General features: G+C 42.0%; 1 protein-coding gene across 1 annotated transcript; it reads left to right on the forward strand.

Moving 5' to 3' along the window:
• Nucleotides 1–12,922: 12,922 nt before the first annotated feature.
• On the forward strand, nt 12,923–23,477 carry LOC142396336 (uncharacterized). The gene is made up of 8 exons (XM_075478938.1): nt 12,923–13,104; nt 13,452–13,539; nt 13,656–13,776; nt 16,688–16,851; nt 18,644–18,807; nt 19,864–20,026; nt 21,669–21,799; nt 22,202–23,477. Exons 2-8 carry the CDS (start codon nt 13,494–13,496, stop codon nt 22,970–22,972), a joined length of 1,560 nt encoding a protein of 519 aa, XP_075335053.1. The 5' UTR covers nt 12,923–13,104; nt 13,452–13,493; the 3' UTR covers nt 22,973–23,477.
• The last annotated feature ends 1,934 nt before the right edge of the window (nt 23,478–25,411 follow it).

Raw genomic sequence — 25,411 nt, forward strand, 5'->3', positions numbered from 1 at the left:
AGATGTTATTTTACGGGGTGTGGATGGTTACAACGTGGGATGCCGCCGAAGAACATATGCGGAGAATACAAGAGCACTATAGTCCCCGAAATATGGCGGTAAATAACGTCCTCTGCTCGGAGGCTGAGGAGCTCGCGGACCTCCTCGTCTCCCCAGTTGGCCATATTAAAAAAACTTGTCCTCACCTGTCGCTGTTGTTCTGAATCAGCTGTCCATTCTGTCTTTTAAACTCCTCACGCCACGCCCACGTCCGACCCGCGTCGATTGCGTTCACACCAAACTCGGCTCAGCAAAAAGACTAGGGTCCGACGCGGGTCGAAAGGCGAGTCGAGTTGACAGCCCGGGTCGGCAGTGTGAACGCAACAGCAGACACGTTAAATTCGCGGATTAAACGCGGGTTATTCGGCAGTGTGAAAGGGGCTATTGACATCACCTGCCACTCTGCCACCTCTCCCCTCTGACCCCCCACCAGCACTCACGATCTGTGAAGAGGATGTTCTGTCAGTCTTTCACAGACAGAAGATCAGGAAGGCACCCGGCCCAGACGGTGTGTCACCCTCCTGCCTGAAGGTCTGCGCTGACCAACTGACCCCCATCTTCACCCGGATCTTCAACAGATCCCTGGAGCTGTGCGAAGTCCCCTCATGCTTCAAACTCTCCACAATAATCCCGGTCCCCAAGAAACCCACCATCATAGGACTGAATGACTACAGGCCTGTTGCCCTCACATCTGTAGTCATGAAGTCCTTCGAGAGACTGGTGTTGGCGTACCTGAAGGACATTACAGACCCCCTGCTGGACCCCCTGCAGTTCGCCTACCGAGCAAACAGGTCAGCGGATGATGCCGTTAACATGGGACTGCACTACATCCTGCAACACCTCGACTCTGCAGGGACGTATGCCAGGATCCTGTTTGTCGACTTCAGTTCAGCGTTCAACACTGTTAGATTCGGTTCTTTTAGTTGAAAGCTCAAGAACGGACCGGAGTAATTCAAGTGAAAATGAAGTCTTTATTTGTAGTCACACGTCAAAGCATATCAGCGCTGGGCTCAGTGGGAAAGAGTCCCCGCAGGAAGTCTGTCAGACTGCGCCTCGATTTCCGGTTGTAATTTGTATTTATAGCCTCATAGGTTGGACTCACACTCGACCGAGTATGATTGGACATGAGTAGGTTCAACATGCTTCGTCATATTCTCTGGATCAGCCCAAAACAATGTGTGTGTGTGAATCTGCCCTTGCTTTCCCAGGCTTTCCCAATTGTTTTGTCTTTCCACTCCTGGATCACTTTAGGTCATCATGGAAAAGTACTGAGACTTATTTCATTCATAATGTCTAAGAACAAAGCCAATTTTTACAATTCCCCCTTTTGAAGTGATTTTATCATTTCAACTAATTCAGTCAAATAACTGAGGTAGGAATGTAATCTTCTGTATTGTGTCACATCTGTATTAGCAGTAGCAAGTTTTTAGCAGTACCCCCCAAACTGCAAGAGCCACTTACCTTTTGAGATGTACCACAATCAGATAGGAGATTTCTGCCATCCCCGTTTTGAACTGACTTCATGTGTCATTATGTAAGCTTTTATGTGTAAGCTGTTCTTCTTTGCAATTAAAGCAGCAAGCAAGTCTTCATTGCACAGGCATGTGGAAATAGTAAAAATAATTCCACTTGGCGATCGACCAACTTATTACCGTTCAAAGTCTAAGGTCCCGCTCCAAACAGCCGAGTCACCCCACTGGCAATTGACATTCTAAAAATGATTCATTATCAGCCTTTAAGAGGAATTAGCTAAACACTTTAAAAATGAAACATAAGAAATATAACTTTAACCAAGGCTCGATTATATGAGTATATTAGCCTCTTGAGCAATTATGATTAACTTTTCTTTTAAATGATATATCTTTCTTAGATGATCACATGATGAGTCGTGTGGTCTCTTGTGGTCCAATCCTGTCACTCCTCGATGCTTGGTTCTCCGCTTGGCTGAACGTCTGTTCAGCATTCTGATCCGGAACTAATCTTGGAAGGAGAGGTCACCAGTACATCGCTTCCCTGAGGGATATTCAGCATCCCCTCCCTAACTAATTTTCTTTTGGGATAATTTTGTTGTGTAGTTCTCCACCATCATCTTGGCATGATGGGCAAGGCCTCCCAGAACTCAAGCTTAGGAGTCCTCCGGCCGTACGTCCTGTAGTGGTTCTGAATCTGTGGAATAATATTAGCAAATCTCGTAGCGCAGTAGTGCAAAATGTCATTTGCACTGTATTTTTAAACTTAGGGCATCTCTCTTTGAAAGGTTCAATCCAAATGCCCAATTCATCATTTATTTATTTTTCATATGGACCCCAAACCAAAACAAAACCAAAATGAACAAAATAAAAGAAAATAAAATCAAAGAAATCATAAAATAAACATAAACCAAAACAAAACAACTGGCCAGTTGGTATAACCCTTGCTTTTAGGAACCAGAATAGTCATCAAGCTGCTGTGCAGCCTTAATGAGAAATCCAGTACCACCACCTTATTTTGCTGTGAAAAAACTTCAAATCATTTAGGGAACACATCATCACGGAGACAACATCAACAATAACACAGTTGGTATAATCCTTGTTTTTAGGACAATACGAGAATTCTCACCAAGTTGCTGTCCAGCATTCATGAGAACTTCTGTATTATCCACTTATTCTGCTGTGGAAAAATCGTCAGACAGTTTTGGGATCATGACAACACACAAACAACACTCAACACCAGACACCACAGGTTAGGATAACAGATGACAACAGATGACAAACATATATCGCATTTCTGGGTTTGCTCAAGCAAACCTCATATTTTCATTGGGGCCTAAGTAAACAAACAGTGGTCTTCATATTCTGAGTTTGATTCCATGTCTTCCTCTTCCAGGTCCGGGAAGTCTTAATGCAAAAGAAGACACAAACACACACAGAATTTTTGGGAAAATTTGAGAAGTTTATGTAAACCATGATTAATTGTTAATTAATTGCCGAACTGCACCACTGCAGTTTCTCCTCCTGTGTTGTTCTCTGCTGCAGGATAGAAATGTTTGTGGTTAGATCTCATCTTGGGAGCAGCACAGCATCAAGAAAGCAGACATTTCTTTTCAATGACTAACTGATTAACTTGTTTAGGATAAATATTGTCTGTCCTCTCTTAATTCAGGATCAGCATTAAGTTTTTTCCAGTTCTAATTGAATTAGAAACACCTCATGTGGTACCAACGGTGTGACATCAGAGCTGTTTCCAACATCACATGATACCATAACATGTTTCCATACAGATATTAAAAACATCGGTTAATTTTATTTCTTTATTTATCCTAATTCATCCTTTATTTTTTCTTTGAGGTGCACGTTGTGGCCCTGTGCTCCTGATTTGCCTTCCAGTATGTGTGGCGTGTGTGTGTGTGTGTGCGTGGCTTTATATGTGAGTGTGCATGTGTCTGTATGTGGCCTTGGGTTTCACTGCTTTGTCTTATCTGAAAGCTCTTTGTTCCACATTTTCTTGGATGAGAAGTGCTATATAAATAACGTCCGATTGATTGATCGATTTAGTGCACTAGATTAAAAACTTTTTGGTCATCTCTAATGGAACGTCTTCCGATGAACCAAAACACCTAATTACAGAACATTTCATTCATCCCATTCATAACCCTTTTCTTTCAACCACAGGGAATGACTGAGCACAGAATTTCCATCACACCACCTATTGGCGTCCTCCTCCTCCTCCTCCCTCAGTAAGCCCTTGTCCCCCAAGCCGTTAGTGCCCCCTATGGGAACTCCCCCTTTGGGATCTCCCCAGCCCCCACTCAACATTGCCATAGCTTGGCAACCAAACTTTGTTTCACACATTCACATAAGTCCTCATACTGTCCCAAAAAAGGGTATGGACAGGGTATTTTCTCCCCGTCCAGGCCTCATGTGGGACAACCTGAAAACATTCATAAATAGGTCATATATTATATATCATATAAAATAGTAGGTTAAATAATGCATAATATAATGCATAATAGGGAATTGCTTTAGCCAAAGTTAAGTCTGTGTGCCTGCACAGATCTTCATTTTGGCTAACCAAGCTGCACTCTGCTCACTGTTTTTAAATGCGCCATAAAAACAAACCTTGACTTGTCTTGTTATGGCTCAGTCTTTGCTGCAGCTGTCCTTCTGTTATTCTCCTAATGGCCTACTTTATTTAAATCTCTTTGCTTCTTTGTTAAGAGAGCATATTAATTGTTTCTTAGATCTGCTGCAGCTAAATAGTTAAATGATTTAGTTAAATAGTCAAATGGTTTAGTTTGAATCTAAATATTGGTGATAACTATTGACTATTGAATTGGTGAAAAGAGGCAGAGGAAATTTAGAGCAGCTAAAATTTTAAAGTCAAGTTAATATCTCCCAATAACAATAAAGGCTAAGCTTTAATAACTTTAAGATGATATCAAATTGTTTGACATCTGACTGTCTGGCCGTGATATTAAATCCTAAATCCTGGTTGTTTAATCTATGTCATATGGTCTGACTGGCTGATCTCAGTCCTGCTTCAGGTGGAAAACATAAAGAACATTTTTTCTCAGATGGTTTTTGAATTAAAGGAGCACATCTCCTAAACACTCTGCTTGTATATTTGACTTTAGCTCTTTAAGAGAGCTGTTAAATCTTATTTCAGCAACAATTTGTATGAATGTTTCAAACACTGTTCTTCCTGGATTTATTTTGGATATTCTATTGTTTCTTATCTCATCCTTACAATTTTTGCATTGTAAAGCTGTTTTCAGTTTATCTACATACTTTGGTGTCTTTCCCAATCATATGCATGTTAAAATAGATGGATGAATTAATACTGATTGCTCTAGTATAAAACTAAATCCCCATTATATCATTATAAACTCAGGCCAATGATCACTCAGAGTCTGTTTGGATTGTTCTCACTCTCAGGGCTGAATGAGAGAAAAAAGGGAACGGGGTTGAGAAAAGAGAATCTTAGGGTGTGTGCATTTATGACAAAGAGAACAACTATAAAATTAAATTGGGAATATTATGGCTCAAAAAGCGTTTGGGGCTTTTAATTATTCATTATTCATTATTTCCTGTAATGCTGCTGCACAGCTGATCTTTAGTTAGTAACTTCAGACCTCAGGTCAAGCCTCCAAATCTGTTTTTTTTTTTTCTTATAGGTCTCTTATTAGTGCGTTGATGCTGAAAAAAAATTATTAACTTTTGTCAATAAACTTTGGGATCAAATATATCATATATCAACTTTTTCCTTCTGTATTATGCATGTGATTGATTCTTACTCTCTCGTTTGTTTTGAAAACATTTTGAACACACACACTCAGCCTCAGTGGAGCAAACTCGCACACTCTTTTTTCTGCATTTCTCCAGTCCAATTTATTTTGTCCCTCTTTTTTCTTCTCACCATTTTCTTCCATCTTTCATTTAATTTTTTATGACATATTCACACCATAAATATACTGTTATCTCCCCCCTTTTTATCTATACCACACCCCAATATTGAACAGAACCACTTGAGATCTGCATGATATGTGCAGTAAAATATCAATCAAGCAGGAACCTCACCCCACAGTTGCATGAAAATAAACCAAATTCTGACCCTGTGTCCTACAGTTTAAATTTGTTCAGTCAACCCGACTCAGTTTCGGGATTTATAGACTGCTTCGCACCCCGGAAGTCCTCAATCCTTCGTCCCAACTCTTGTCAGGGGAGAAGCCCTTCCGTGTTGGAATTCCCCTAATTTTATTTGTCTAGTCGACCCGGTACCTTTTCGGGAATTATAAACTACCACATCTCAATTTTGAAGACAAGTTCCCCGAATGGGATATTCATTTATAAAATGAATTTATCTTGTCTTTTATTTGTTCGAATTCACTTGTCAGGACACTTATTCACTTTCCCTGTGTGAGGCTATGTGTTTATACTTGATGTGTTACCATTCAATGCAAACATCAGACAGTACATTAACACCTGGATTCACCATGATCAGAGGACAACTCAATTCAGACAACTTCATTTAGGTTACCCAATATGCAGAAATTGACATTTAGTCATTAAGTGGTGTTCTGCTCACCTTTAGGTCTGGCGCCTCAAATTGTCTGAAAAAAGTCGTCCCTCCAATCACCAGGAGCCGTCCAGCTGGGTGAGTTTGGTGAGGAGGATGGCTGGGACGATGGTGTTGTTAGATTCGGTTCTTTTGGTTGGAAGCTCAAGAACGGACCGGAGTAATTTAAGTGAAAATGAAGTCTTTATTTGTAGTCGCATGTCAAAGCATATCAGCGCTGGGCGCAGTCTGACAGACTTCCTGCGGGGACTCTTCCAGCTCACTGTGCCCTCCTCCACCTGTCAGTGGATTACAAACTTCCTGACTGACAGGAAGCAGCAGGTGAGGCTGAGGAGCATCACATCCAGCACCCGGACCATCAGCACAGGCGCCCCCCAGGGGTGTGTGCTCTCCCCACTGCTCTTCTCCCTTTACACCAACGACTGCACCTCAAGAGACCCGTCTGTTAAACTCCTGAAGTTTGCAGATGACACAACAGTCATCGGCCTCATCCGGGACGGTGACGAGTCTGCATACAGACGGGAGGTTGAACGGCTGGTCTGCTGGTGTGGTCAGAACAATCTGGAGCTGAACACGCTAAAAACAGTGGAGATGACAGTGGACTTTAGGAGAAGCCCCCCCACTCTGCCACCCATCACCATCACCAACAACGCAGTGTCTGCTGTGGAATCCTTCAGGTTTCTGGGCTCCACAATCTCTCAGGACCTGAAGTGGGAGACCAACACAGTCACCATCATCAAAAAGGCCCAGCAGAGGTTGTACTTCCTGCGGCAGCTCAGGAAGCTCAACCTACCTACTGTTGATCCAGTTTTACACCGCCATTGTTCAGTCTGTTCTCTGTTCATCCATCACTGTTTGGTTTGGATCAACCACCAAACAGGAAAAAAACAGACTGCAACGGACAATAAGGTCTGCAGAGAAGATTATTGGTGTCAGCCTGCCCTCCATCCAGGACCTGTATCTGTCCAGAGTCAGGAAACGGGCAGGTAACATCTCTGCAGACCCATCACACCCTGGACACAAACTGTTTAAATTCCTCCCTTCTGCAAGGCGCTACAGAACTCTGTACGCCAAAACAACAAGACACAGGAACAGTTTCTTCCCTTAGGCTGTCTCTGTGTTAAACAGCTAAAACCGGACTTCAGTGTATCATCCTTGCACCATGCACCAATTTGCACTCCTGATTTAATCTTGTTCTATGTCTATTTTTTGTACTTGTTGCACTAAAGAGGGTGAGGTGTAACAGGAGTCAAATTCCTCGTGTGTGTCCACATACCTGGCAATAAAAAGCGATTCTGATTCTGATTAGGTTACAACTGATGTTAAAACTCCACTACACTCAAGACTTGGGCTCTCTCACTGGGGATGAAGACCATTTAATTAGTCCATTCTTAGACAAATATGTCCGTGAGGCTCTTCCAGTGGCTGGCTCTTTGGCTGCAGCGGCCACCTGTGGTGCATATTCCAAGTGAAGGTCATCTTCAAATTCACATTCAGATTCAGATCTAAATTATCCTCATATTTGGAGATATCTTCTTCTTCCACATCGCTATGGGCCTGACTCTCTTCAAATATGAGTTCCAAAGCCCTCTGGCAGCTAAATCTTTTGGTCATACTGATGCTTGAAGACTGACTGTGATTTAGAGGCATTTATCTCTTTGTCTCACCCCCTCGATGTGCAGGTGAAAAGCATATAGTGCAAGAAAATTTTAGATTTTTACAGTGTTATGGAATATGATCTAAAAAAGAAAGTGAGAACAAACAACTTCTGTGTGCTTTGATGATAATAATGTAACATTGTGTGTGTCTGTGTGTCTCTGTGTATGCGGGTCAAACTGACCCAAAGACCATATGAAGCATGTAAATGTGTGGGGTATACTAGCATCTGTGCTAAAAAAAAAGTTTTGTTTGTACATGTGTATCACAGAAAATAAACTAAGGCCATTGAGTTTCCGGTAAAAAAAAATGTATACTTGTACCATTTTTCTTTTTAAAATTTGAAACGGGTCAATTTGACCCGAATACCATACAGGGGTTAAAAAACCATTACTGTACAACAGAAAATGGGCTTTTTCACCCACCAAAAATTGATTCCTGACATTAATTTGATACTGAAAAGGGTTTTCTTCCCCCAAATGACTTTATATCACTCAGCAGAGTTACATTTTCAAGATTTGACCTCAACCACTGCTTCTTATCACTTGAAAAATGGATAAAGTTTTGTTTTGTTTGATTTTATTATTTTGTTTTTTGTTTCGTTGGACCCTATTCAATGCTGGAGGGATGGTTCCATCACATAAGAAAGACTTAATGTTGTTAAATACAATTGGATCCTGTCACACCGCGGTGAGGTTAAGGCTGCGGCTACACGAAAACGTTTTTCACTGTAAACGATACTTTTTCTCATCGTTTCGCTGTCGCGGCCACACGGAGCCGGCGTTCCCACTACCCCAAAACGATAGTTTTTGAGAACGGGTTCCAGAGTGGGAAAGTTTGAAAACGGCCTCGTTTCGTTTCCATTGTTACAGCTAAAACGTTTTTGCGTCAGTCAAACGTTGACGCTGTGAGCCAATTTTAACACTTCTCTATTGTCTCACAGCGTGGCGTGACACAGTGGCGTGTGTACTGCATTGTTTCATCGTTTTCATCCGTTTTCGTCTGGACCTGAGTCTTTACAGCAGCGCGTTGCCGTGTGGTTGCAAGAATTTTCGTACCCGTTTTAAAAAAAAACCTCGTTTCGTTTTCGTGTAGCCATAGCCTAAGTTGGGTTTTTGTCTCGTTTCATGTATTGTTTCGTCATTTCCTGTTTTATTTTGCCAGTTCATAGTGAAGGTGGACGCTTCCAGTGAGGGCATTGGGGGAGTCCTCTCCCAAAGGGCCGAATCTGACGGTAAGATGCACCCGTGCGCTTTCCTCTCCCGGCGGCTGAGCTCGGCGGAGAGGAACTACGACGTGGGGAACCGGGAGCTGCTGGCGGTCAAGGTCGCCTTGGAGGAGTGGAGGCACTGGTTGGAGGGGGCAGTCCATCCTTTTATTGTTTGGACTGACCATAAAAATTTAGAATATATTAGGAAAGCCAAAAGGCTTAACTCTCGCCAGGCCAGGTGGACTTTGTTTTTTAATCGTTTTCGTTTCACGTTGTCTTACAGGCCAGGGTCCCGGAATGTTAAAGCTGCCGTCGGCAACGTTTTTTTTGTCATATTAGCTTGAACTGTCATGGGATTCTGGAAGTAGAATATTAAATAGGCTGTTTAGGAAAAATCCCGAATTCTGTAGCTCCCTCTAAAGCCTGTAATCGTGCTTGCAAAAACCGAGCGCTCCCGGCTGTTTTTAACCAATCAAGTTAGGCTGGAGGAATCGCTACCTGTCAATCACAGCTTGTGCACACGCTGCTGAGCGTGAGTCTGCCCCAGCTTGTGTTTGCGCACACTGGTGTGAACTCACGTGCACAACCTCGTCCACAGAGGGGGAGGGGTTTGGGGGGCGGTTTGGAGCTTGGTAGAGGTTGGGGGAGGGACCTGAAAGTTGTATCAGTTCGAATTTTCCGACTTTAGACTCGGAATTTTGAAAACCTGCCGACGGCAGCTTTAAGCCTGATGCCCTGTCCCGCATTTACAACCCTGCGCCTGTTGCCAAGGAACCTGAGCCCATCCTTCCACTGAACATGTGGTTGGAGCGGTAACTTGGCAGATAGAAAAGGAGGTGAAAGAAGCTAACGGTGAGAACCCTCCACCTAGTGGTTGCCCAGAGAAATGTTTATTTGTCCCGGCTAATCTGCGTCCACAGGTGATTCATTGGGCCCACACCTCGCTGCTCACCTGCCATCCGGGCGTCCGGAGAACAATGTTCGCCATTTCCCAGCGGTTCTGGTGGCCCTCCATGGAGCCGGAGGTCCGGGAGTACATCGAGGCTTGTTCGGTCTGCGCCCGTAACAAGACTTCCTCCGGGGCACTCAGGGGGCTGCTGCACCCGCTACCGATTCCCTCCAGACCGTGGTCGAACATCTCTCTGGACTTTGTCACGGGGCTCCCGGTCTCTGAAGGTAACACCACGGTGCTGACCGTGGTGGACCGCTTTTCTGAAATGACACATTTTATAGCCTTCCCTAAGTTGCCTACGGCCAAAGAAACGGCCAGTATTATGATGAAAGATGTTTTCAGGATACACGGTTTCCCCAAAGACATCGTTTCTGACCGGGGGCCCCAGTTCGTCTCGCGGTTCTGGAGGGAGTTCTGTCGGCTGATCGGTGCTTCAGCCAGCCTGACCTCAGGTTACCACCCGGAGGCCAACGGCCAGACCGAGCGCCTCAACCAACATCTGGAAACAGGCCTCCGGTGCCTGGTGTCCCAGAACCCGACAACGTGGAGCGCCCACCTGGTCTGGGTAGAGTTTGGCCACAACTCTCTGCCCACCTCCGCCACCGGTTTCTCCCCCTTCAAGTGCGTCTATTGTTACCAGCCTCCCGTGTTTCCTGACGCTGAACGGGAGGTTGCCGTTCCCTCCGCCCACGCTCTGGTTCGCCGCTGTCAGCGCATCTGGGCTGCAGCCTGTCAGATTCTCACCCGCCAGGGGGAGGGTCAAGAAGGCCGCCGACCGCAAGCGTCGTCCTGCACCCGACCACCAGCCTGGGCAGAAGGTCTGGCTCTCGGCCCGAGACCTCCACCTAAAGGTCCCCAGCAGGAAGCTGGCACCGCGGTTCGTGGGTCCATACAGCATCACTAGAATCATCAACCCAGCCGCCATCCGTCTACGCCTGCCCCGATCCCTCAAAGTACACCCCACCTTCCACGTCAGCCAAGTCAAGCCCGCCAAGGAAAGCCCCATGGTTCCGACCACCAAGCCCCCACCGCTGTTGGAGTCAGCCGACGAGGGAGTTTTTTATAAAGTAAAGAAACTTTTAGCCATACGCAATAGAGGGAGGGGCAAGCAGTACCTAGTGGACTGGGAGGGTTACGGCCCAGAAGAAAGACAAGGGGTTCCAAAAAGCTATATAGCCGACCCCTCCCTCATTTCTGACTTTTATAAGGACCACCCTGAACTCCCTGGACCGTCCGGAGTTCGGTCCTAGAAGGGGGGGCTCTGTCACACCGCGGTGAGGTTAAGTTGGGTTTTTGTCTCGTTTCATGTATTGTTTCGTCATTTCCTGTTTTATTTTGAAAGATTAACTTCCCTCTCGTTTCAGGTCACTTGCTCTTCCTCTCGTGCTCCAGTCTGATTGTCGTATGAACGATTCCACCTGTTTCCCATTCTCCCGGTGTGCTTAAGAGTCTGCGTCTCCCCCTGTCTTGTGCCAGTGTGTTGTATCTGTCCGATCGAAGTGCATCATTCTCGCCTTTAGCCAAGCCTGAAAACCAAGCCCGAAAACCAAGCCCTGTTTCCAAGCCCTGTTTCCAAGTTTACCAGTTGGCATTTATCCTCGAAAGAGCGTTTTTTGTTTCTCCAAGTGAATTTTGATCAATTAGAACCTGTAAGAGTTACAGTGTTAGTTTTGTTTATAGTCATCTTGTTTTTTCCTCCTAATTGGAGTGGTTTTTGTTTGTAAATTTATCATAGAGTATTTCCTCCAATTTATAGGAGAGGCGTTTTGTTTTTTCCTCCGCAGCAGGAGAGATCTTTAGTTAATCATAAAGTTTCATAGATCTTTGTTTTTTCCTCCGTTAGAGGAGTGATTTTGAGTTTGATAATTTTATATAGATATACTTTTCCATTTTGGAAAAGTATATTATTAGAATAATATTTCATAGCCTGTTTAGTTTCTCTCAAGAGGAACTTGTTGAATCTGCTGCCCCTCCTAATAAAGCTTTGGAATTACATCTCCTGCATCTGCGTCCTCCGTTCTCTAAGTGTGACAGATCCATGATGTCGACTCCACAGAATCAGTCCTACGCGACAGGTTAATTGGACGGGATGCGCGTTGACGTCTCAATCAAGTGTGCGTAATATGCGTATATCACGTATTAAGCACCGTAAATTGAAACTGCAAAATATCAGAGGCATGAATCAATTTTTGGCAGGCAAAATACTCTTATTACATTGTAATGTCCCTTTATCCATTTTTCAAGTGGTAAGAAGCACTGGTTGAGGTCAAATCTTGTAAATATAACTCTGCTAAGTGATAGAGTGAAAGAAAACCCTTTTCATTATCAAATTAATTGCAGGAATCAATTTTTGGTGGGTGAAAAAGCCCATTTTCTGTTGTAATGGTCCTTTAAACGAATTTCAAGATGTCCTGTGACCTCAGTTCTTTATGTTATGAAGGTTATGAATGAGATCAAGTCATATTTAGGCAGAAATAACCTCTCAGTAACTATACTATGCCTTCAATCAGTTTTTGACAGGTGAAAACTGATTGAAAACTGCAAAACACATCCAAACCTGAGAAGCAAATATGAAGGGCCCACATCAGATAAAAAACAATGCAGAGTCACAAGGATCTTTATTGAAAACCCACCTATAAATCATATTCATTGTAGTCTAATTTCCAAAGACAGGGCTACACAGTCATCAGACATACCAAGCACATAGAGCAATGTCTGATTTCGCTACAAAATGCACTTCTTTGTGCCACAGTTGTAATCATTACATAACAACAAACGTTGAACTTTTGAAGACACATGCCTTTGCTATAATTCCATTCTAATGCAGTTGTGTGTATCTGCATATTATGACCGTTTAATCCAGAGAAAAGCAGACGGTTTTGCGCCGCCGCTCAACGGGAGAACCCACAGATTTACGGGGGAGAGAGAACCTCCTCCGCTCCACACTCAGTCCAGCAGGGGGCGGTAAAGCTGCTTCAAGCTGCTTTTCTAACTGCCAATAAAGCGAACAGCAGAAAGAGAAGCCTCACTTTGAAGGCGACGAAACTCAACTTCTCTGCGGTGGGCTTGTATTTTGTTTCCAGGGTACTGAAACTCACGGGTTTGAATTTCCATTTTGTGTCAGGGACACTAACACGAATGTGTCTGTGAGCCGGAGAAGTTCTCACAGGGCTCCCAAACACCAGTGAGAACAGTAAGTTCAGTCTTTGTTTGTCACAATGACGCTATGATAAAAAGTGTCGTAGCCTATATGTGGGTAAAGTTACCTTCCCGGTGAGAACAGAGAGTTAATATCTGTGTTAATATCTCTGTGTTCAGATTCTATGTGTTAATATCTGTGTTCATGAGTAAACTGCGGAGGGTCCGCTGTGGAATTCTTGGAAATGATTCAGTCTCATAGATTATTGAACCTTTGGACTATTTTGCTTTATTTAACTCGGGGCTTGTTTGGTCGACCTCATTGTGTTGGATGATAATTGTTAGAAATGTGATGATACATTACTGAACTGATTATTTTGATGAATATGATCGTGTTTGTAGAGCGTGAGGAGGGAGCAGACTGGGATCCAGTGGCCGCTGAAGATGATGTGTTTGGGTCTGCCTTTCCTTCTGGTCCTGCTCAGGTCGGGTAAGTGTTCTCTCAGAGTAAAGGCAGCTGGGACTTGTTGAACTCTTTGCGGCTTGTTAGGTGTGTCTCTGTGTCCCGTGCCTTCCTTATCACGTGTCCACTTGTCGTTGACGCAGGGCTTGGTTCCCTTCCCGCACCTGTGAATGTTTCCATCAGCTCTGTGAACTTCCAGCACGTCCTCCACTGGGATCCTGGGCCTGCTTCCCCTCCAGGGACAGTGTACAAAATCTCAAAGAGGTAAACACCTGTTGGCTTATTTCCATTCGCTCATCCTAATGAAATGTCCATCTCTTACTCACAGAGCTGGCTTTGATTTTTTTCCTTTTTCTTAACTGAAACACCTGAGGAGCCATCGTGGACACATGATATCTGATCATAACGTATGGAAATGTAATCCAGAATGCTGTACAAATTTGGCCAGTTTTGGATGGGTTTTTCTGATTTTTCTAAGTAAAAGTATTCATTTTATTTTATCCTCACATTAATTAAGATTATTTTGCTGTGTGCCAGAGTTAGCCTTTGGAGTCCCCTTTTATGCCCATTTGTACCAGCAAACAACCACAATAAAAGTGAACCCGGTTCTGTCCAAGCTGCAGATAGAGTTCCATTTTAGTGTTGTTGTACATTTCTGAGTGGAATACATTAGACAATAATGTATTTATTTAACTATGTTTTACAAACTCAACAAGTTCTATATTTTTTTTAGGTACCGACAAAAATGTACACATTTCTGCATATGATCATTAGTGCCTTTATCAGAAACCATTGTCAAGGAAGAGAACAAATTTAAGAAGGTACCTTTGCATTGAGCTTACCTGTTGTAGATGTACAAGGAAAAGAAAGGAAACAAATGTCATGAAAATTATATTTAAATGGGACGATGGGGAAAGAAATGTTGCAGCAGAGCCTGATTTACATTAGGTCCCTATCTTAGGTCCTGGTCAGCTTAAAAGTTGGATTTCCTGTTGCCTGAAAGTTAAAACGACTTATTAATGATGATGATGATAACAGTAAATTTAATTTACTCTAACTCTTGAACTTTTTGATGGTTCAGATGAAGCTACTTATTATTAATTGCTGTTAGCTCAGAACAGGACAAAAACAGTCTAAAGACAGATTTGGTCCAACAGTAAAGCAGTGCAATAGATCAGATGTGTTTTTGGTATAGAGAAAAGTCCAATGACCTCTGAAGATGTTGGGTCTTGTACTGATTGATTAGTGTCTTGCAGGGTCTCTATTCACAAGAATACAAATACCTTCTTTATGAGATTTAATTCCATCACTCTCCTAATGGTATCTTCAAAGAAGCTAAGCAAATGTAAGAGAAAAAAAGTAGATTTAGTCCATGGCTGCCCCGTGACTGCATTTTTCAGAAAGTAAGAGAACATGTATGTAGCTGGAGATACGTTTGAGAACCTTATCTTCAGCTAGTTCCTCAGGAAACTTCTGTTATTCCATTCTAGGTTTGCTACATGAGTACACCTCAAAAAAGCCAATAATTAAAACTTGTTAAGTGCATGCTGCGAGCCGAACCTCCTTCCCACTCTCTGACACAGGTTTTCCGCATGAATTTTCCTGTATTTTACCATCAGTTCTTTCTTTCTGACCAGTCTTGTGGTCTCTTCTATGTTTTGTGGGTGTCTTGAGAGATGTTGGTTTTGTGACACACCCCCAAGTGTTTTTTTTTTTTGTTTTGTTTTTTTTTGTTTTGATGAATAAAAATTTTTATTCTCCTTGATACCTTTTGGAGAACTTTTCTAGTGATAAGTAAGATCATGGGTAGGGTGCAGGAGTCATAGACCAAGGTCGGTAGGACTCACTCAGTTGGTAATTGAAGGTTAAACTAGTAGTAATTCTGGGATTACTGTTTTATAGTATGTATATATAGTATGTCCAGGAATATATCTATCTATCTACATGTGTGTATGTATGTATGTATGTATATATATTTAACCATCAAAACAAGTCAAAGACCATGTATGTTCTCAGGATGCACTCAATCTCTGTATGCAGTTTCAAGGTGAGCTCACTGACATTTTGTGTCGATGTTACAGAAATAGAAGTGCAATAACAGGAAGTGAGAGGAATGAGAGATGGAGATAGACATGTGACAAATTTCCCCAGTATGAGTCAGACCGGTTTCAGGCTGTGATTAGCAGTTTAACCTCCAAGGTTTCCAGGACAAATGCAGCTTTTTAAATCTTGACTGTATTTTAAACTTGATATTAGATTCAGCTTTGAATACAAATCTTATCTAATCTTTGGTGTACTTTTTATGCAATGAAAAAAATACTTAATTTGTTCCAAAGGGAAAATAAATTGTTGCAGTAGTTTATTAATTAATTAATTACTTTTTACACAATCGTGTATAAATCAATTAAAAATATATATGAAATAAATAATCTAAATATGTCTATCAACCAGTACAAGCTTCCATTGGAAGCACTGCTTGCTGCTGGCTCCTGTATCTTTCTGTGCTGCAGCAGAGCTGAAGAAGCTTCAAACTGATCGCACTTGTTGTTCTGAAGAGGATGGTTGTTTTTAATGCTCATTAACCCTCTGAGCTCTACGACCACGCCTGCGTGATCAGATCGCAGGATGTCATTGCGGCTCAGACCCCAGAGGGTTAACTTGTGCAGCATTCTTCTTTTAAGAATCAGCTCAGAGGCTCCAGAGCAGTCCCAGCTCTAAAACATTTTAGTGTATTGAAGGACTGCATTTCCAGTCCGGGTAAACCCTCAGGTATCTGTATTCCTCAAGCACTGCCTCCACCTCTTCACCTACGATGGAGGCAGGGTTTGGATTATTCCAAACTTTCTTTCCAGACTGATTGAAATGACTCTACATTTGTTGAACCCATTTTCTTTCCGACTTTCTAAAAATGTGCTTTAAGTGTGAAAGCATAAATAACTGAGTATCACATTTGCCAGTTGAATAGAAAACGCGTATGAATAATGCATTAAATTGCTCTCTGCTGTGAAAACTACTTTAACATGACATAACATGTGATATAATGAGACCAACATGTCAGTGCTGTTGTTTCTTGTGAATTGCTTGGTACCTGATTGATGTGTCGTGGTTTAACAGGCTGCTAAATAAGAACCCTCCTTCCTGACAGACATGAAATGATCTTTTTCTCTTTATTTAGTGTGTACAGGAGTAAGTTGCATTTGACCAACAAATCAACAGCGACAACATCAATTCAGCTGAAGCTGCAACCCAAGAAGATTTATTTTATTTCTGTCTTGGCGTTCTACAACCAGACGCAGTCTCCACCATCCAAGAAAATCCGCTTCACGCCGTGGAGCGACAGTAGGTCATCATTTGGGTTTTAAAAGAAATCCTGAACTCTACGAAGGCCTTATTACGTTGTAATTATTCAACCTACCAAATATGCGACTGAAAATATGATGATGAAAATATTTCAGTGATATTAAATATTAAGATATTTTTGATAATAACGGCCACCGCTGCATTTCATGCACAATGCATCCTGGGTTGATGACTTAACTGATTGTGCTCATTACCATACAGGTTTGGGCAGCCAGTAAAAAAAATGCAGTATTGATGCATTGCTTTATGGGGCTTCTCAACTTTCCTACAAATATCTAAAGGAGAATAGGGCGCACATGGCTGTGTGCTCATCATACTGCCCCTGATGGATTTGATACACCATGCCAACCAAGGCACTGCAGTAGTGCTCTTCTTTATGATAGAAGATTACAATAAAATGTTATACCCTTTTTTTTCCACCACCCACTTAGACGGGAAATATTGTTGGAAACCAGAAAAAAAACAGAGAACACCAAATGAATCAGGGCTTAGAGTAACACTTATTAACAGAAGCTGATGATGATGATACATGAGATTTGACAAATGAGCTTATTTAAATTGGTCAGTAACTCGCACTGAAACTGGCTTGGTAAGGTTCTTACCAATAAACACGCCCACGTTATCTCTAAAGCACTTATTATATGTACGACTGTTGAGTAATTCAAATGTGGAAACCATAAGAGTCAAAGTTCAAACGCAACTGGAGCACAGCTGCCTCAGAAATGAACAGTCACACCAGTGTGAAGGTTTTCTTTCTTACAGTGGCCACCCTCTCGTGCTGCGCTCACTGCAGCATCTGATGATGGCTTCTGGGTTTCCATTGAAAGGCAGCTGTCACGCAGACACCAGTAACTTAGCCCCCCTCTCATATTCCCACTTCTCTACACAGGTGTCATTGTAAATCTAAGGAGCAGTGTAGTCGTAAACTTCATGTTTGTTGACTTGGTTTAGTGATAGCATGGATTTATTTTGGTTCAGGGCACATTTTTCATAGTTCCCTTTATTTATGTGCTGATTCTGCTTCTTTATTTATTCACACTGCTGCTGATTTGCTGATTTGTATCAAACTAAATTTAGTTGTGTAGAAATATATAATGACATACTCATTTTGAATGAGATAATTCGGGGTGGTAGGTGGCGTAGTGGGTTAAGCAGCCGCCCCATGTACAGAGGCTACAGTCCTCGATGCAGCGGGCCCCGGTTCGACTCCCGCACTGAGTGGCCCTTTGCTGCGTGTCTTCCCCATCTCTCTGCCCCCTGCTTCCTGTCTCTCTCACACTGTCCTATCATTAAAGGCATAAAAGCCCAAAAAAATACTTTAAAAAAAAAACATCTGCACACATTTCTTACACTCTGGTTGACTTGGAAATGAGGTCCAATGTCGAAAATTCCGGAGTGTCGCTTTAAAAAAAAAAAAAAGAGATAATTCAGTTTATTTGGATATTTAAAAAAAAAGGGCTTTTTACTTTGTAAAACCATGACATGGATAAAATAGTTGGACCTGGCTACCATGACATCACCATTTTGTTTTTGTCCTTTTACCAGCTGAGTCTACAAGTGACTATGCTCCACTGTTAGAAGCCCAGCAATGGCAGCCGGTTACATAGATTAGTCCCAGGACTAGAAACCTATCTAAGATTATAGGATATTCAATCTTAATTTGATGAAACATTTATTTCACTAGTTGGCCGGTTAAGATTGAAATCACTGGAAAAAACCGGTACCACAAAAGTAAAGCTGAAAAAACCTTTTTTCTTTTTCCTTTTAAAAGCCACAATAGGTCCTCCAAATGTCACGGTAGCTGGATGTGACATGTGCATCCAGGTCAACATTTCACTGCCTCAGGTTCACAGGCATTCAGAGGTGGATGATATCCAGAAATTCTATGATATCGAGTTCAGAGTCCTGTGGAGGACAGGAACAGGAAGGGTAGAGGTAAGAATTCTTTGTCGGTCTTCTTAGAATGTTCTACTTTGTCTAATAAACAATGATAGATGGCTAGTTACTTTTTTCATCAAATTTTGGAATCCAGCAGCTTGCACACGCAAAACGCATACACTAAAGTAAATACAAATGCACTACAATAAAATTGAAGAAACCTAAGTATGAGAATATAATATGTTTTAATATATAACAAATTACAGCTATGCAGTGATAGTTTATCCACCAGTATTGTACAGACACTATTGTATGATGGATCTGCGGATATAGGATCCGATCAGCTGGTAAAGGCAGTGCAGTGACTGTCAGGTTGCATCTGGAACTGTCCATGGAGGTGGACCACAGGAGGGAGGTGGAGTGAAAGGGGATTCTCAGTGCAGTTGTATTAAGTACTGTACATGTAGAAGATGTGCGAAGATACGTTTGCAGTTGGTCAAAAATAGATATGCTGATTAAAAATACAAACTATTATTAAAAGATGGACTCCAGGAAATAAGGCTTCAAACAAGAACAACCGGTTGTGCATAGACGTTAATGTAGCACATAAATGACTGTCGGGGTTAGTAGCTGCGTAGAGGCAGCATCATGCTCAGTAGTTAATTTCACTCCTGCACCTCTGTGTTGAATTTAAGAGCTGGGAGTCTGCCGCTAAACATGCTTCTCTGCCTGGTGAATATAGTGCCCAGTGGCTGATGGTCATCATCCATCAAGTAAAGAGCTGAGTTTCATTCAAGGTGTGCCCAAACATGTTTGCAATAAACTGAAAAAATAATCCAGAGTGGTGTCTGGGTGGAGCATAAAGGCATGTTCACCCAACGTACTCCAACCGAATCATAAAGCTGTAGTTTTTACCAACGAGGTCATCATGAATTTCTGTATGCATCTGTGTCTATCCATTTATATCACCTAACCATAGATATGTTCAGACTTACTGAGACAGAGTTCTTAAGATAAAATAATGAGGTAATCTGTAAGAAACTGCCGACTTGTAGGGATCACAAATTAATACAATTTTATTAATTTGAAATGTTGTTCTTATTCGACTTTCAGGAGTTGGAATCCCGTAACAAAAGTGTTACTATTACCAACTTAGAGAATGGTGTGGAATACTGCATACAGGTCCACATGAAGAGTCGCATCAATAAGCGCACTGAACCATCTGCTTGGCATTGCACCATGACTGGCTCTGTGAGGCCTGCTCCTCCCTACAGAGGTAAGCTGCACATTCAGAACTGATTGTGCTCATCAGTGTTGGTGCTGAATGCTGCCTGTTGTGATGAAGGATTCAGTTGGGAAGCCTGATGAATTACTCTGTCAAATGGTGGAAAAATGTACCAGTTTTGAATTCATTCATTGTCTTCATTTCCTCTTGGCTTGTGAGTAGCAAGAATGAAGCTTCTGTAAATGACCAAATATCTGTCGTTCAATGCTGGGCTGCTGTTAGTGGCTGCTCACATTCATTCCTTTTACTTTTCAGTTTAAGAAGTGAAATATGGGTGTTGTGTTGGTGCACTTAAATCAAATGTCATTTCTCTGAGCAGAAGTTATTCAGAATAAGTTCCAAAAATTATGGGATATTGTATGAAATATCAATAAAAAAACAGAATGCAGTCATTTTAAAATCTCAAAAAGAAACACACCTGATGAAAGTTGGGGCAGGGCTGTGTTTATCACTGTAACAACCAGCTGCTGGACCTCTGGGAGAGAAATGTTGTCCCTTCGTTTTCCGGTAAAGGATTCTACCTGCTCAGCAGTCCTGGGTCTTTGTCTGTCTTATAGTTCATGAATCACCAATTATTTTCAATTTGTTGAAAGGTCTGCATGCCAGTCCAGTACCTGGACTCCTCTACCGCGATGCCAAGCTCTTATTATAGATGCAATATGTGTGCATAGGTTTGACATTATCTCCGTACTACCAAAAATGCAGGCTTTTGAACTGAGTGCTCCTCCCAAGCTGGACAGCCCTTCTCCTCTCTAATCTGGAGTACACAGTAACGATGATTTAAAAAAAAAAAAAAAAACAAAGAACAAAGAATAATTAAAATTTTGATTTCTATGTCCACTTTGCCCTGAGAAGATGGCATTTCTGGGTCATGTCCACACATGGCTCACTCTGTGTCCTGCGTTTGTGGATGGCACTGATGTTCCTGAGCCTACTCCTGCCTGTTTTTAATGCAGTGCTGCCTGAGGACCTGCAGATCACAGGCATTCATTCACTACTGTTTTCCAGCTTTGGCCATTGTGAGCTAACCCCAGATTTTCAGAATCTTTTGATGATATTATATACTTTAGATGATGGAATGTTCAAAATATTAGCAGTTCTAGTTAAGGAACAATATTCTGAAATTGTTGCAGAATTTTAAGGTTCTGTTTTTGCATCCGTCTCTGCATCTCTAAGTCGCTCTATTTGTACCCAGTGTAGTACCACCACCTTATTGCATGTTCTTTCAGCTGCTTTTCTAAGATTTTTTTTGGTCTGTCCCAACTCTTGAACCCCTTTAAGATTTGTTGCTGCCATCAAATTCAAGATTTGCTAATATTTTTCATTGGCTAGTAAAATGCCACACATGTTTTCTGTGTTATATTGTGAATAAATGGCAGTTTATAGAATTAGCAGATCATTACATTCATTTTTTGTTTTTTATATACATATACTTGCAAAAAGAATAAGAATGACTGGTACCACATCATTACAGTGGGAACAGAATGCTGGTGCACATCTATAAATGATATTCAGCAACGTGGTGCTGTACTTTCGAGCCACTTTAAGTGTTGTCAGAGTGTTGTTACCTGATTCAGAAATGAAATGGCAACAACATTTCCAGACTGAGAAACTGATGTATGTGTGCTTTTAGGCCTTATCGTTTTGGGAGCTGTGAGTGCTCTTCTGATCGTTGTTATCATCATCGGGATGATGGGTATGTTTACCCTCTGCTACACTGGAATCCTTTGGAAACTCAAAGCAGCTGTGCCCAGATCACTAATGGTAAGCTATTCATTCATCTATATGAATCCAGTCTTTTCATTTTGAATGACCATCAACTTAAATTATGGAAAAAAAATATTTAGGTGTAGTCCTGGTGGGATGCTTAGTAGTAGGGGGGAGTTTTCAATTAAGATGGGGGGAACAAGTGGGAATAACTCCAAGCTCTTTAAGTTAAAAATCTGAATAAAAATACCCTTTTCTGAAAGGTGCTGTTGACACTGTCACTACTTTTAAACAAATCATATGGGCAAGAAAGGGCTAATAGCTTTATATCCAAAACACGTAGACACTATTTATGATCTGTGAGTTCAGCTTTATGTGTATTTAGCACTATTTCACAGCTATTTAAGACACATTTAATTAGACATCATTGTCTCATTATTTCCCCCCTTCCCATTCTAGACAGTTCTGTGCCAAAGTTACATCCTGACTCCACACAGGACGATACCAGACCCAATCTCCATTGGCTCAGAAATCGGGAAAAAGAAAAAACGTAAAGATCTCCAAACGTCACGTCCTCTCCACTCAAACAGTAACTCAGATGAGGAAGACCATAGTGAAGAAGAAGAGGATGTGAGGCATCTGTACATGGACAGAGAAGCAGGATATTCTTTACCTGGAAGTTCCCATGAGGGTTCCGGTAGTATGTGTGAACAAAGCAAGTTGGCTGTGTCAGAAGATTTTGGGAGTGTCATGGAGAGTCTGCCTGCAGAGACGGGGGGGCTGCAGCCAGAATCTGACCAAGATGACGCCAGAGCAGAAGGAGCAGGGATGTTCTTCATGGATAACTTGGAGCAAGTAGGAGTCCAGGAACAAGTCAGAGGGGCTGAGGACCAAGAATTGAAGGAAGAGAATATTTTGGACTCCTCTGGCAATGTCGACCTGTTCTCTGTCACCCTCGCCTCACTGCCTGTCGGTAATGAAGTTGGGGAGGAAGAGGAGCGGCAAACAAAAGACTCTTTCCCACACTTTTTAAAATCATCCAGTCTGAAACGAACTGAATCAGATTATCCAACATCTGTGCAGCTGGAGGATCATAATGATGAAGGCAATATTGAGACTCAGTATGATTGCAGATGTGACTCTTACGAGGAGACAGAAGAGGAGGAGGAAGAGGAGGAAGAGGAGGAGGAGGAGGAGGAGGAGTTCTCTGGGTACTTGGGACACAGATGATATATTGCTGTGATCTGTGCTATTTTATATGCTTGAGTATCATCAGTGCATTTTCTCCCTGTAGGTACTTCATTTCAGTTTATTTGTATTGCACCAGTTGGCCACATGTGTCATCTCAAAGCACTTAAAACTGACAAACCAAAAGCAGAACTACAGAATCTGGTGGTGTTTTGCTCTTTGGCTCCTGCTCCAGATGTGGAGTGTGACACCACTGTCCGTCACAACAACAAAGCTGAGCCATGCACATGCACAACCATGCATGAGCATTTGATTTCATCCTCCAAGAGGCTGACAAAGATACCAAAGTCTTTTGAAAAGCTGCAAAGTTCCAAGATTTTGGCATGAATTTTGCAAAGAAAAGTAAAAACATTTTTACTTGAGAAGAACTTCATTTCAAGAGAGTCTGAAACAGACCAATGAGGCTCCGTGCAGCTGTGAGGCAGACCATAACGATAAGGTTGTATGTTGCATTTTAATCTGGAATAAATTTCAGAACATGGATGAACACATTGCTGTATTAATACTGTGGGTTTCCCATTAGCTATGGTACAAAGCAGTAAAGCAAATGTCTGGAGTATTTATGGGTTTTATAACAGGAATGAACCACAGCTGCGAGTACAGCACAAGTATGTTGTTATTTAGCTGCTGGTGTGTGACTTGGTGCCAGGCAGGAAACCGTTGTTGTGATCTGTGGCCTCTCAGGTGTAATTCATGAGCGTCAGCCCATGTTTTATCATCTTAAAGCAGTCAAATGTATGAGAACCAAACCATTTCCACACAGATTTTCATTTTTACACCAATAGAAGGGATGCATTTGAGTGTCTTTTGAAAAAAATTCTTTTTAAATGACTTGCTTTTCACCCTCCCAGCAAAGTGATGTGGTGCTACTCTGAAAAAAGAAATTCAGAATAAACAACATTTCTCTGAAAGGGCTCTGAAAGTTTTGGTGGTATTCAGCCGAGCCAGATGTGAGTGGGACTTTCTTGGAACCTTTGCTCGCACAAAGGTCGACCACATCCTCTGATTGCAGTTTTTAAGTTACATGACTTCCTCAAAACGCGGCGCAGCCTTCATGAAAGCTTTTGATTGGTGTGCCGGCGTTTAATGAAAATGTTTTCATGTGAAATTATCTGCAAACTTTATTTTGTCATTTCTTCTGCTTACATTTACATGTAGAAAGCATATTAAGATTAAGATCAGATTTATTGGCATGCATACACATGAAATTTGTGTATGCATTCAACCCATCCAGGTTGACACCTGTTGACACACACATGCACAGGGTCACACACTCAGAGACAGATGCCAACCTGGAGCGATGGGCAGCCATTCACAGCACCCAGGGAGCATGGGGGGTACGGTGCCTTGCTCAAGGGTACCTCGGTCGTGACAAGGAGATGGGAGCGTGAACACAGTCCCCCACTACCAGCCTTTGCACACAGCCGGTGTGCAAAGGCTGAGCCTCGCCCTGGGTGAACCACCTTCTTGATCATGGTATCGCCCCTGCCAGGTAAGTATCTGGAAGGAAGAATGAAGAAAAGCCACATCGTATTCTCAAGTCTGTAAAACATGTGGAGGCCCATAAATGTGGCGTCAGCGGTTCTAACCACAGATCTAACAGGTGTTATGCCGAGAACTACCTGCTCATCACGTGAACACGCACAGCTAAACAAGCGAACTCTGCTCGTCATTGTAGTCATTACTGAGGCGTAGGTACGACTTAAAATTGATCCAATATTCTTTGTAGGTTTTATTCATGGCAGTACGTTATATGAGAGCTGTTCTTTAAGAATATTTAGGTTCTCTGTGTTTTTGGCGCAGCGTTTCAGCCGTTGATGGAGCTCGTGTATAACGTACTGCCTTTAATAAATCATACAAAGATTTTTGGATCAATTTTAAACAAAACAAAAAAATTAAACCTAAGTTAGTTAAGTTAGTTGTAGTCTCACAAAGGAAAAACTACTACTACTTTATATTTAAAATAAATAAATGTCAGTGAAAATAATGACCCGAACCCTCTGATCAAAAGAGTGATCAAGATCAGTGATCCAAACAATAAGGTGAGCTCAAATCACCGGTGTATTGCAAGATTTTAAAGTTATTTTTCCTGCAGGGAATGTCAGTGAAGGAAGTTAAATGAAATGGGGCTGGTCTAAGTTCTGGTCTAAATTAACTTTGATTTTCTAACTCAAATGCCAGTAGACTCCAGGACATTTAAATATCTTCATCAAGTATCTGAAACTGGGTTCTGTAAGCAGACACATGTTGGGGTGTGACCTTGGGTTGGACGAAGTGAGCGTGAATGAATGGATGTTGGGGTGCAGAGTAGATACGGAAGGACTTTGTAAACACTTTCCTACAATGCATGCCTCTTTTTTTTAATGGAAAAATCAAGGTGTCATTAACCAAAAGTATTCATGCTTAAAAAGGGCCAATAAA

The sequence above is a fragment of the Odontesthes bonariensis genome, chromosome 12, assembly GCF_027942865.1.
Source record: "Odontesthes bonariensis isolate fOdoBon6 chromosome 12, fOdoBon6.hap1, whole genome shotgun sequence".
Taxonomy (NCBI): Eukaryota; Metazoa; Chordata; class Actinopteri; order Atheriniformes; family Atherinopsidae; genus Odontesthes; species Odontesthes bonariensis.

Bases quoted from the DNA above. Each gene is read 5' to 3' on its own strand.
- LOC142396336 (XM_075478938.1), top strand. From the start codon at position 13,494: ATGATGTGTTTGGGTCTGCCTTTCCTTCTGGTCCTGCTCAGGTCGG. The intron at 13,540-13,655 runs GTAAGTGTTCTC...TCGTTGACGCAG, and splicing joins TCTGGTCCTGCTCAGGTCGG to GGCTTGGTTCCCTTCCCGCA. The intron at 13,777-16,687 runs GTAAACACCTGT...CTCTTTATTTAG, and splicing joins GTGTACAAAATCTCAAAGAG to TGTGTACAGGAGTAAGTTGC.